This window comes from Oncorhynchus mykiss, chromosome 25 (assembly GCF_013265735.2).
Source record: "Oncorhynchus mykiss isolate Arlee chromosome 25, USDA_OmykA_1.1, whole genome shotgun sequence".
NCBI classification, from domain to species: Eukaryota; Metazoa; Chordata; class Actinopteri; order Salmoniformes; family Salmonidae; genus Oncorhynchus; species Oncorhynchus mykiss.
In genome coordinates this window covers 17,943,180-17,956,246 of record NC_048589.1, presented here as the reverse complement: position 1 = coordinate 17,956,246, position 13,067 = coordinate 17,943,180, and the positions used below count along the sequence as shown (strand labels likewise).

The following is a 13,067-nucleotide window of genomic DNA, read 5'->3' as shown; positions in this document are numbered from 1 at the left end:
AGGACTACTCCTCCATGTCTCATTGACTTGTGAACAATGAACAGTGAAAGCTACTGAAAGAAACAACAAATCAAATCAAATATATTTAAAAGTCCATTTTGACATGAGCAGATGTCACAAAGTGTTATATAGAAACCCAGCCTATGCAGATGTAGAATCATTCATTTGGGTTTGGTCCATTATAAGGGTAGGTTATTAACAAAACTATATAGAAAGTGCTTCCTATATCCAACCTTTGTGACTTTTCATTTGGAGACGTCATATGGTTCAAGGCAAAGCATTCTAATACTCATGTATTGCAATCGATTTACATATCAATAACAATGTCATGATAAATACAATGCCATTATCAAAAACAAGTAACAACCGCACACTAGAAACGGCAGGCGACCGACTATCGACCGATTATCAGTGCAATGCCTTGTGTACAAATCATACTTCTGCAAAAGACAAGCACATGTATTTTAGATTTTTTTGTGGCAGGAAACATAAATGTGTCTTTTGCAACCATAGAGGAAGCAAACATCTAGACATTGGCATTGTAGGTGGCAGGACGTAGCAAGCCAAAAAGTTGTGAAATATGGGCTTCCTCTGCATTCAGCAAAGAAACATGATTGAGTGTGTGAGAGTGAGAATGTGTGTGTGAGTTTGTGGTATTCGTAAAGACGGACTGAGCTACTGCTGTTTTGGGGCCAAGGGGAGCCTCACATTTCCTCATCATGTGGCAGTATTCTCTTCTTACTGCCATCTGTGGGGAAATACTCCTCAGGCAGTAATTCATATCTCTCCCCTCATCACTGCTTCTCAGTGGTGAGAAGGTGAAGAAGAGATCCTTGTCAAATAAGTAGACTGCTCCCTACGGCTGGGTAGGTTGTTCGTAGGATGAGCCCTGCTGTCCCTCCAGGTCACAGTAAAGGTGACCCTGGGCTCTAACAACGCACAACAGAAGAGCTAGATCAGGAAGTCCCTCAGAGAACCACAGGATGTTCAGAGGGCCCCAGGAACACATTCTAAGATAGTTTTTTTTGGCAGGAGTCGTCGTTCATTTGTTTTTGGACTACAGCAGCGACATCCCCACTGGTTTCCTGTTTTCCTTCGTGAATCAAGTCTCCTCTGCTCTTCAGGGGGCAATAAAAAGACAAAAAAGACATTCTGGGAAACCACCTTTCTCTTTTAACACTACTACTAATACTATAATAAGCCTATTGATGGCATTGGTCTACAAAGCCAGCAGGTGGCAATCTTCTCAACAAACCTCCCACCTGTGTGAATGGGAATGCATAGCCTGTATTCATCAGCCTGGGTTAGGGTTAGTATGCACTGTGTAATGCAGTGTAGAAAACACTCTTTGATAAAGACATCAACTACATTTGAGACAGCATGGTTCTAATTTGTCAGTGATATATCATATCATTCAAATTGAGTTCCAGGAAATGTATAAAATCGCAAATCAACATGTTACGGCTTTTTAATAACGTGTTTTTCACAATAACAATAAAAGCCAAAATCACATTTAAGCCTGGTTCACTGCCATTCATCTCTTCCCATCAGAGCAATACCAAGCTGTGATCACACTATAAATTACCAGCCCTACTGAGCATGACATGCAAAGCCAAACTGATTGTCAAGTTCTCTTGTCATCAAAAGGACAATACATTCATATTGCTGATTTTATCAATGTCCCCATCCATTGTTCTTTGGCTATTAGGTTGTCTTTCATTTCCCCCACAGCCTTAGAAGACTAATCCAAATTAGTTTTTGCTGCTCTTAAAGAGAAATGAATACATCTCAGAACAGGAAATTAGAGTTCTAGACAGTAAAAATATGGTTGAGTACTGCACGCAGACAAAATCACAGTGCGGCTGTGTACTAACACGTTGATTAGGACTGTGTAGTAGCAGCACCTTGATGTATATTGGATCAAAATGTATTTCGTAACAAAACTAAAAAGACAATATAATAGCCTAATATTTAGGACCTGTAAATACTGTCACCATTCATCATTACAGTGAGGATATTGAAAGGAGCTAAATATATATTTGGAGTAGGCTATAGATAAAAATAATTAGTGTTTGACTATGGAAAGTCGAAAGTTCATATTTCACAATTTTAAAAAACCAGGAGACACGTCACAAAAACAGAATAACTCGGTCAACCTCTTAGAACTTTGACAGACAGGGTTTATATTTTAGTTATGAGAGCCAATGTATTTGTTGCCTAAAGAAGCTCTTCACATACGAAACCACTACGATTGCTACACATGCATGTCTTGGCTGAAGCAACAGTGGGTAATGATGCACCGTTTCAAAGCCACATAATTAAAATAAACCACTTTAGTCGAACTGATAAAAAAAACATGAACATGGCATTATGTTCAGAGTCAGACGGAGAGCCTTGCTACTCTGATTGCAACATGACCAGAGTTCACTTCCCAGATAACATCTCCATGAAATGTAAACAAACCTATATCTGTAAACAAATAGTCGTGCTACAATTTATGATTGTCTAACAAAAATCGTTAAATATGACATCAGAAATTATTTTAATGTATAGCATGTTCACATTAAGTCCAGTTTGTCATGTAAATAGGTTTCATTGCGTGTCAAATTTAATAGCTTTTACACTTTATTTTGCTCTTATATTGGACACGCGAGCACACTGTGCATACACCAGCGTTGTTGACAGCTGTTGAGAGTGAGAGTTGTGATTTGTCGATTGCGATGGGTGTTTCCGCATTCGCTGTCAGTGCGAGCGCAACTTGGAAAGGGGACTGTCGTGTCTCTGAAGTAACCGTCTAAAAATCATCCTTTCCCGGGGGACTACCCGTTAAACGGTTGAGATCCACGATGCCCTATGTACTCGTTAGTACTCAGATCCGTCTGGTTAGTATTCCTCTTCTCGTCATGTCATACAGTATGCATGCTTGTAGTTGACGCACGCAATATTAGACTCAAAATATTTTGTAAAGGCAGGCAATGGCTCTGCAACAATGTAGCCGATTTGACATTTTTCGCTTAGTATATTGCAACCTATGATCTGTTATGCAACATTGTAACATTTGCAAACGTGGAAGCAAAACAAATAAGTCTAACTACAGGACAATGTTGTGCCCCAAATTAAAAACACATGTTCGCTGTTCAGTCAAATATTTTGGCCAATTTGTGTGCATATTGGGTCAATTGATTTTGAGATTGTGGATGGCCTGCCATGCAATCCGCGATGCGGACATAATCTCAATCACAGAATCCAGACATTAAAACTGAATTCAACAATATTCAAAAATGTATTGAAATGTAATTAATCTGCACAAGTTTATTATAAGAAAGAGGTCAACAGAACGCATCAGTGATTCGTATTTCTTGCAACTTTTTGAAGAGACAATGGCATGAAAATGCCCTGTCTGTGGGCGCGTTCGAGTGGATCACTCTTATTATTTAGTCACGCCTTTCAACGTGTATTGCAGGTTTTCAAAATTGTCCGAATTGTGACTGATGGTCATCGACTGCATGAACACGTGATAAAAATCATGTGATCAAAGGTCATGTAGTTTTTGATGAAGTCACTGCACTTTCTTTATTTGACATCATTTATCGGATGCTCTTATCCAGAGTGACACAGTAGTGAGTGCATACATTTTCATACTTGTCGCCCTTGCGAGCCAGACCTGTATAGCCGTAACAGAAATGTTGATGCGCACAACCCTGGCGTTGCAAGCGCCATGCTCTACCAACTGAGCTACACGGGACTCCTTCTCACCAACTGCACCTTGCAGCCATCACCTGCATTGTGGGAGGCACTATATGTCAACACACTTTGCACATTCTAAAGCTACAGGGGGATACAAATGAAAGTGATAACCAACTAACCAATTAATTGTGTTCAGTTTGTGAGTGTGTGGTATAGAAAAGTCTAGTTCTTGCTTTTTGATTGCATGTTACTGTTGGCCTATAGGGAAGATAGGCCATGGAGATGTTAAAACATATTTTATTAAAGTTCTCTTTCATAAGATTAGCACAGATTTTCTCAGGGGACCCCACATGGGGCCCTGACACCAAGTTTGGGAGCCACATACTAACCTCTCTGTCTCCTCTGCCTTCTCCTGAATGCATTGCAGCCTGCCTCAGCACTGAACGCCACATCATTGTTAGAATATAATAGCACACTGTATCCCATTTAGCATACACTTTTATCCAAATGCCTACTCTCTGTAAAGCAAAGTTGAGAACTTAGTAGCGTATTTCTTGCTCCTGCTGAGGTAGACCCCGTTTAACGTTAGCTTCTTACTTTATCCTTCTAGCTGGCCGGAGTCTTTCAACTTTACAATTAAAGTCTCTGCCGACAGATAGCCACCTGACTGACTCATTCTCCGAGGATCGTTTTTTGTTTTGTTTGGGGGATGTCTGTAGGCACGGCAGTCGGCAGGAGTCGCAGGACGGTTTTAAAATGGCCTTTTGTCCAGCACCTCGCAAACACTGCCAGTGATCCGCCTCCGAGTTGGGGTAGTTCGTTTCATGTCTCCGGCCCTCGGCCTGTACCGCGAGTCCGGAGGACGAGCTACCCACTGTTAATGATTCCAGTCGTTCGAAGAGGCTGGCACAATTAGAAGTCAGTCAGATCAAGAATATAAGCGTTCTGAGCTTGGGAGCAATATTTAAAATGTTGACCCGTAATTGATTTTCTTTATTGTGTACAAAATCTATTTGTATTCTTTTTTGGGGGACGAGGTTTCAAAAAATTACCCAGGTCCGAACCTCGGTGTCCTCATATGTAGTTACGGCCATGGTCATAAATATCTAATTAATTTACGAAATTGCATGAAAATGTATCGAGTCTATTGCAGATGAGCTGGGGTACAAAGGAATCCTCAGGCCAACAAGGACATCTCTCTTTAGTATGTCTGCCACACTGAATGCTGTAAAAAAAAAAGAGACAGTGGCAATAATGTACAGTTGAAGTCAGAAGTTTACATACACCGTAGCCAAATACATTTAAACTCCGTTTTTCACAATTCCTGACATATAATCAAAGTAAAAATTCACTGTTTTATGTCAGTTAGGATCACCACTTTATTTTAAGAATGTGAAATGTCAGAATAATAGTAAAGACAATTATTTATTTCAGCTTTTATTTCTTTCATCACATTCCCAGTGGGTCAGAAGTTTACATACACTCAATTAGTATTTGGTAGCACTGCTTTTATATTGTTTAACTTGGGTCAAACGTTTCAGGTAACCTTCCACAAGCTTCCCACAATAAGTTGGGTGAGTGGCCCATTCCTCCTGACAGAGCTGGTGTAATAGAGTCAGGTTTGTAGGCCTCCTTGCTCACACACACTTTTTCAGTTCTGCCCACAATTTTCTATAGGATTGAGATCAGGGCTTTGTGATGGCCACTCCAATACCTTGACTTTGTTGTCCTTAAGCCATTTTGCCACAACTTTGGAAGTATGCTTGGGGTCATTGTCCATTTGGAAGACCCAGTTGCGACCAAGCTTTAACTTCCTGAATGATGTGTTGAGATGTTGCTTCAATATATCCACATAATTTTCCTGCCTCATGATTCTATTTATTTTGTGAAGTGCACCAGTCCTTCCTGCAGCAAAGTAAAGCACCCCGACAACATGATGCTGTCCCCATGTGCAGTTGCAAATCGTAGTCTGGCTTTATGGCTGTTTTGGAGCAGTGGTTTCTTCCTTGCTGAACAGCCTTTCAGGTTATGTCGATATAGGACTCGTTTTACTCTGGATATAGATACTTTTGTACCTGTTTCCTCCAGCATCGTCACAAGGTCCTTTGCTGTTGTTCTGGGATTGATTTGCACTTTTCACACCAAAGTACGTTCATCTCTAGGAGCCAGAACGCTTCTCCTTCCTGAGCGGTATGACGGCTGCATGGTCCCATGTGTATATACTTGCGTACTATTGTTTGTACAGATGAACGTGGTACCTCCAGGCGTTTGGAAATTGCTCCCAAGGATGAACCAGACTTTTGGAGGTCTACAATACAAAAAATACAAAAACAGACCCATTGGAATTGTGATATAATTCATTGTAAGTGAAAACAATTCTGTAAACAATTGTTGGAAAAATTACTTGTCATGCACAAAGTAGATGTCCTAACCGACTTGCCAAAACTATAGTTTGTTAACAAGAAATGTGGAATAGTTGAAAAATGAGTTTTAATGACTCCAACCTAAGTGTATGTAAACTTCCAACTTCAACTGTAGGTGTTGTTTTTCAGGAGACTGGGCCAACCATGGTAGGAGATGAATACTCTGACCCAGCCATAATGAACTACCTGGGAGCCAGGAAAACCACCATGCTGGGGAACAATTTGTGAGTGTTCAGCATGTCACAAGTGACATCAAATCAAATCTTATTGGTCACATACACTTATTTAGCAGATGTTATTGCGGGTGTAGCGAAATCCATCCCTACTGTGTCAGGAAGTGGTTCTTACTTTCATAGTCACAGAGCCATGGAACAATGGTGTAGCAGTGAAAGATAAGTTGTACCAGTGCAGAAAGGAGACTGCTGTTCTTTAGTTTGGGAACAGACCAGCAGAGCTGATGGAACGCAGAACAGGGAAGTGTTGTCGTTGCGGATCTGCCATGGGTTGCTTTTGTGAAATTAACCAAAAGGTGTTGAGGGACTAATCACAAAAGCAAAATCCTGGCTCATTGAGTCCTCCTGCGTGTGTTAGCACTCCAGACGACAGAGTTTACAATGGGTTTTACAGGTCGCGAAAAAACAACGCTTTGTGCCTCTTGCAGCTCGGAGTACCACGTGGACGACTCTCCGCGGTTGGTGTTGGACAAGCTGGAGAAGATTGGCTTCCGTGTGGTGACCATGACTGGCGTGGGACAGACGCTGGTGTGGTGCATGTACAAGGAGACAGACTACATAACCTGACCGGGGGTCGAGGTTGTGATTGTAGTGTCCTCCGTCCAATGAGGGGCCACAGAGAAAACCTATACTATACATTTAACATTACAAATCAAGGCAGATAATTCTATACATTCATCCTGCTACTGTTCTCTCAGTGATGTAATGGTTCTTTCTACCTTCTAGTCATTTTTGAGCAAGGGGAGCAAAGTACAGAATTTGACATAAAGGACCTTAAATGAGTGAATTTGTATAATGACGCTACTTGTCAAACATTTGTACTCCCGTTCAGACGCACTCCAATGTTTTGGAGCAGCTACCAAATAGATATGCGAGTAGTGGCTTGTTCATAATCTATCATACCAATTGGTAAACAGACTTCAGGGAAATAGATGACAATGTACATTCCAGAAAGAATTACAGCTCAAATGACCAAGATTAATTTGACCAGAGTAGAGAGTACAGTTCATGTCATTCCAACTATCTGTAACTGAACGTCAAGTGTGAGATGAATCAGTTTCAAAGTTTATTTTACTTTGTCTTTAGGCCAAACAAATATTTACCTTTTAATTTTACCAGTCGACAAACATTCCTTTATCCTGACTCCATCATGGCACAACAATCTATTCCATTAGATTAGAGCTATTGATGTAGTTCTTGTAATTGGTGATATAAATTAATGAGAAGCACGTGAGGCAATTATAATAAAAAGGTGACTATTATTTGATGTCATTTGTATCCGATTTGTTCCAAGGCACGTCTCAACTCTCAAGGAGGTAGAGTATAGTAAAAGAACAGGTTGGAAGTCTGATCTCCCCATCTGCCATCTGTCAGTAGAATATGGTTAGCATTACATTTGTTGGATAAATCAGATACTGTTTTCTCAGGAAAGAGAGTAAGAACAGTGCCTTCTCGCCTCAGGCCCAGGAGAAATATGGTGTCTGCAGCGTTTGGGTGGTTTCTGAGACTCAAAGTGGGCCGGTCACAGCTCAGTACACAGGGCGAGGTCAGAGTCAGGTTGTGTCCTGTGAGTGTGACGAGTGCTGCAGGAGGCCGGCGGAGAGAGACCGTGTGAGGCAGCCCTTTTGCTGCTGGGTGGTTTCATTAGAGGCTCATTTGCAGCTCCTGGGCTGCCAGCGCGTGTCTGAGGCTAACCCCAGATCACTGAGCCTTCACCAGGCCTGCCCCCTCTTCCGTGACTTCGCCACCATTTAGCTATCAAAAGGGTCCCTAATTTCTCCATGCGGGTGTAACTGTGACAGTTCCAGGTTCCGCTGGTGTCTGAGGAGCTGCCAGTTTCCACACGGACAGAAAATCCTAGGAAGAGGAGGAGAGAATGCTGTGAAGATGCCGCCGGGGGCTTCTCCTGTTGATTGGATGGACTTTGTTGGGACGCTGTGTCTTCCCGTTTAATTTGCATGCAGCACAGTCTGCTGGCACAGGGCACTGTCAGGATGTGTTTCTGGAAGGGGAATTGTAATTGTATTTCCTCTGCTGTAATTTGGACAATGAATGTTTGGGCTTTTTTTCTCTCTGGGATATGAAAAGGCGGGATATGAAAGGCAGACCGTCAAATGCATAAACAGAACCATCTGATGAGCGTATATTGCAGTAGGAGAGGAGGGGGAAAAAGAGCAGCGTAGGGACCAGATGGCTCACACCACACCGTGCCACACCACAGCTGGTTGTTGTGTAAGAGTTGCGGCAGGCCGGGAGTGCCGGGAAGATAGATCACTGGGATGGACCGCCTGGCTCCTAAATAACACGATGACAGGAGGAAACGCCACAACCCCACAAATTGAGACACCATTACACCATAGTTCCCCGAAGGACAAAAAAAAAATATATATTTTGTATTTGGGATGTTCCACGGAGAGAGGAGACTGTTACAAAAGCCTGTTTCCCCATCAGAGTGACCACAGTCTGGCTCAGTGTGACAGGTCCTGACCAGAGCTCCCAGCAGTAGCCTGTCAAATCAGGAGACCTCTTCCTCCATGAGCAACTCCTTTAGTAGCCTCTATTGGGAAACCGCAACAAACCGGAAGAGAGCAACTGGTCATGACACTGTATGAGCATATGGTTCATGAATGCCATTGATGTATAGAAATTACATATTATTGATTTTAGGGACTGAAGTTGGTTTCACTGCCTTCGGTGGGCCAACCAGTCATCCAATGACCTCTTCAGTGTTCAGGTACTTTCGAGGGAACTTATGTATTTACTATAACACAACCTCTAAACATGTGACAAAGGAGACATAAGGGTGAATCAAACTTAAGAGTAAGCATTTTTTAAATCCTAAATACAACAGTACAGTTTACAGCCTTGAAGTTGTACAGCACTGCCTCTGTAAATTGGTGCAAAGCCTTAGATATAGAAAATCCCAGGAACAATCATCATAACCAGCGCTGCGATTAGGGCCTCCATACTATATTCCCTTTATCACGTGAGCTCACAAGCATTCCCTTAAAACCTGCCTACAGTACTACCACTCCAGACTAATTGCCGATTAAACATGGAATAGCCATGACTTTCCCATCTTCTGATCACATGGTCGTGGTTTGGACTGTTGGAAGACTCGACTAGTTTCTCTCACACACACACACCAAAAATTGCATTCAAGGGAAACAACTCAGTCTCTTGGCTGCAAAGATATGGTAATGAAAGAATGTTTCACAGTTAGAGCGAGGGTGACAGACGCAAATCACATGGTTTCAGAATTTAGATCTGGTGTAGTTGTGTTGGATGGCCCAACGCTTTGGGTTCTTTTGAAATACGTTACGATAACAGTATAAATCTTGTTCCCCTGTTTGTCTTAGAAGAGGTTTGGATGAAAAAGTACATTGGTTGAGATTACATTACAGTAGTAGCTGGAAACATATAAACTATGCCATTTAGCAGATGCTTTTAATCGAACCCCCCCCCCAACAATGGCAGTGCAAGCACCACGCTCTACCAACGGAGCCGTCCCGGTAGTAATTCAATGAATGGCAAACAAGAAGAAACACATTCTGTAAAGGAGATGTTTATTCAACAGATAATTCATAATAAAACTACGAGATGTGCTTTATGAAACTAAAGCATCGGGTGTGTAGTAGAGTTGGGTTGTGGCTGGGCAGAGCTGGACTGGGGCCAGGATTCATTGAACGGCTTGTTAAAGCGCTGTGCCCTGCACTACCGACAACGTGTCTTTTAAAAGGCAATTTCCCAGACGTTCGTGGAGGTCGCAGATGTCGGCTCAAATGGAAATGACCTTTAAAATGTCAAACACTGTGCGCTTATAGACAACACAACTTGGATTGAATCCCGGCCTGGGCCTGGTACTAAGCTGCATTCTCCTCGTCCTCTCTCTGCATCTCCTCTATAAGTCTCTGTCTCTCTGCTGCCTGTCTCATCTTCATCAGCACCACACTCTCGTAGTCCCGCTCGCTGCTCAGGGCGCCCTGCAGGGGAAGACAGACACAGGCAGGTAGATGAAGGACAGGTACAGGGATATAACAACCAGTGATCCTTACCGTGGTCTTTTAAAAAGGCTTTACTTCAGTTACCAGTGTAAAACATTCAGAAGGAAGAACAAACCATCTGCTAAGCCGTTGCATTAATAATGGGATAACACGGCTAAAGAGTGCAAATGCAAAAATACAATGTTACATAGGTGGAACAAATGATAACACTGTCTGTCACTGCTGCTGTCTGTGTATCTGTCTGACCAGAGAGAGGAGAGAACCGCTTCAGATGCACACAGAGTGCAAAACATTAAGAACGCCTTCCTAATATTAATGTCCCCTTTTGCCCTCAGAACAGCCTCAATTTGTCGGGGCATGGACTCTACAAGGTGTCGAAAGTGTTCAACAGGGATGCTGGCCCATGTTGACTCCAATGCCTCCTACATTTGTGTCAAGTTGGCTGGATGTCCTTTGGGTGGTGGACCATTCTTGATACACATGGGAAACTGTTGAGCGTGAGAAACCCAGCAGGGTTTCAGTTCTTGACACAAACTGGTGCACCTGGCACCTACTACCATACCCCTTTCAAAAGGCACTTAAATATTTTGTCTTGCCCATACGCCTTGTGAACAGCGCACAGATACACAATCCATGTCTCAATAATCTCAAGGCTTAAAAACCTTCTTTAACCTGTCTCCTCCCCTTCATCTACACTGATTGAAGTGGATTTAACAAGTGACATCAATAAGGGATCATAGTTTACACCTGGTCAGTCAATGTCATGGAAAGAGCAGGCGTTCCTAATCTTTTGTACACTCAGTTTACATCCGAGTCTCAGTTACAAATAGGATGACAGCGGGTTAGCATGCATTAGACGGGCCGGAGGAACTATGACAAAATAATTCCCTGCCTGAGGTCAGTAAGCCCAAAAATGAGGGCTGGGATGCTGCCTGCCTGCGTGGTCATCCTTGTGTGATTGCTTTGAAAGGCTGGGGTGGGAGAGCTGTACAGGGATTCCCTTACTGAGGGAAATTAGAGAGGCCAGAGTGAGCCAGCCACCGGCTAATGGCTAATCAGCCGGGCTGGAACAGACGCAGGCTAGCCTCTGCTCAGCCTGTACTCCAGCCCTCTACAGTCACACACACAGAGAGAAAGAGAGACACACACAGGGTACTGGTATTCCTTGTATACAGTCTCATTGTTGTTTTATTGTGTTACTATTTACTTTTTTGTTGTTAATTTTGTCAATTTTTAAAGGGCTTGTAAGTAAGCATTTCATGGTCAAGTCTACCTACACCTGTTGTATTCGGCACGTGACAAATACCATTTGATTTGATTTTTGGATTTGACACACACACACACACACACACACACACACACACACAGAGATAAGCTTAGGCTGCACAGTCAGCACTAGGTGCCGATACACTTTAAAAACACAAAAGCATGCAAAGACACATTCTTATGCATGTATACACACACACACAGTCAGTCACACACACTGCCCGTAATCCTGACATGGAGGGGGAAGGAGGCTCAGTGTCCACAGAATAAACCTTTTGTTTTATAGGATTAGATCGAGGAAGTCTGCTGTGCCAAGGAAGTATCTCCTTAAGACCGTGAGGGGAGAGAAGAGAGGGAGTGTGTGTGGATGTGTGAGAGAGTGAGACAGAAGAGAAAGTGGGAGACAGAAGAGAAAGGGGGAGAGAGACAAAGTGAAATGAGAAGAAGAGAATGAGGGAGGTTCAGAGAGTGGCTCGGTGAGGTAAACCATCTGGAAGAGATCACTGGGACTCCAGCATCCACCCATGTGTGCGAGAGAGAGGAAAGAAGATAGGAGAGAAGGAGGGATGGTGTGCGGATGCAGGCTCCCTCGCCCTGCTGTTGGATAGAGGGCTGTGATTATCATTCCAGTAATGTGAGCTCAAGTCCTTGACTAACATGTAACTATGAAATACCACGCAAGCTCAATTAAGTGTTGCATCTTCAATTAAACAAAACAAATGGTGTAACTGTGGGCCGGAGGAAATGCAGTCCCCCTTTTCCACCTCTACTCCACACTGACCTCTACTGGCCACTCTCTGAAATGCCCATATAAAAAAAACAGCCTATATGACAGAGTGGTCTCCATTGATTTCCCATGTATGGTCAATAGAGAATCTAGTGGTTCACTTCCCATGTAGAGGTGGGCTCAGAACACAAACAGGTGTCTATGAGTGGTGTGGTGCACTTCTCTGGCTGAGAGCTGTTTCCTTTCTTGGGGACTTGGGCACTCAACGTACATGTTTAGCCTGTGCATCACACTAACCAAATACTTGGGGAGATGTGTTTGTATGTACAAGTGTGTGTGTGTGTGGGCCGGAGGGAGTCTAGGGAAACCGCAGAAGACAAACAATAGGACCCACAACAAAGCCAGGAGAAGACAGGGCCAGCACAGAGACAGGATGACAAACACACACACACTGCCCCGGTCCTCGCTCGCTTGCTTAGGCCGGACTTACAGCACTGATATCACTCACGGGCCAGGCCTCCCAACAGCACCCAACAACCTGACCCCAGGCCAGCCGGTACATCACAATACACCAGGAAAAGCTGTGAGTTAGGGTGCTCCCCTGGAAGAGGCAGGCCATGTTGCAGGTGGCCAGGCAGTGTGTTCCCCACACAGACAGATGGGATCAAGAGATCGGCTCTACATTAGACCCACCGGTCTCTCTCTGTGTGTGTGTGTGTGTGTTCAC

At 43.3% G+C, this 13,067-nt stretch overlaps 2 protein-coding genes across 2 annotated transcripts in view; one reads left to right on the top strand and one right to left on the bottom strand.

Annotated features, from left to right (window-relative positions):
* Nucleotides 1-2,703: 2,703 nt before the first annotated feature.
* Nucleotides 2,704-7,605, top strand: LOC110505495 (GTP cyclohydrolase 1 feedback regulatory protein). Its single transcript, XM_021584749.2, has 3 exons — nt 2,704-2,882; nt 6,240-6,334; nt 6,772-7,605. Exons 1-3 carry the CDS (start codon nt 2,847-2,849, stop codon nt 6,908-6,910), a joined length of 270 nt encoding a protein of 89 aa, XP_021440424.1. The 5' UTR covers nt 2,704-2,846; the 3' UTR covers nt 6,911-7,605.
* A 2,287-nt stretch (nt 7,606-9,892) lies between these two features.
* Nucleotides 9,893-13,067, bottom strand: part of LOC110505492 (dnaJ homolog subfamily C member 17) — a 45,825-nt gene continuing 42,650 nt past the window's right edge. Inside the window, exon 11 of the mRNA XM_021584747.2 lies at nt 9,893-10,326. Within this exon, the coding sequence (XP_021440422.1) occupies nt 10,207-10,326 (120 nt within the window). The 3' untranslated portion in view covers nt 9,893-10,206. The remainder of the gene's footprint in view (nt 10,327-13,067) is intronic.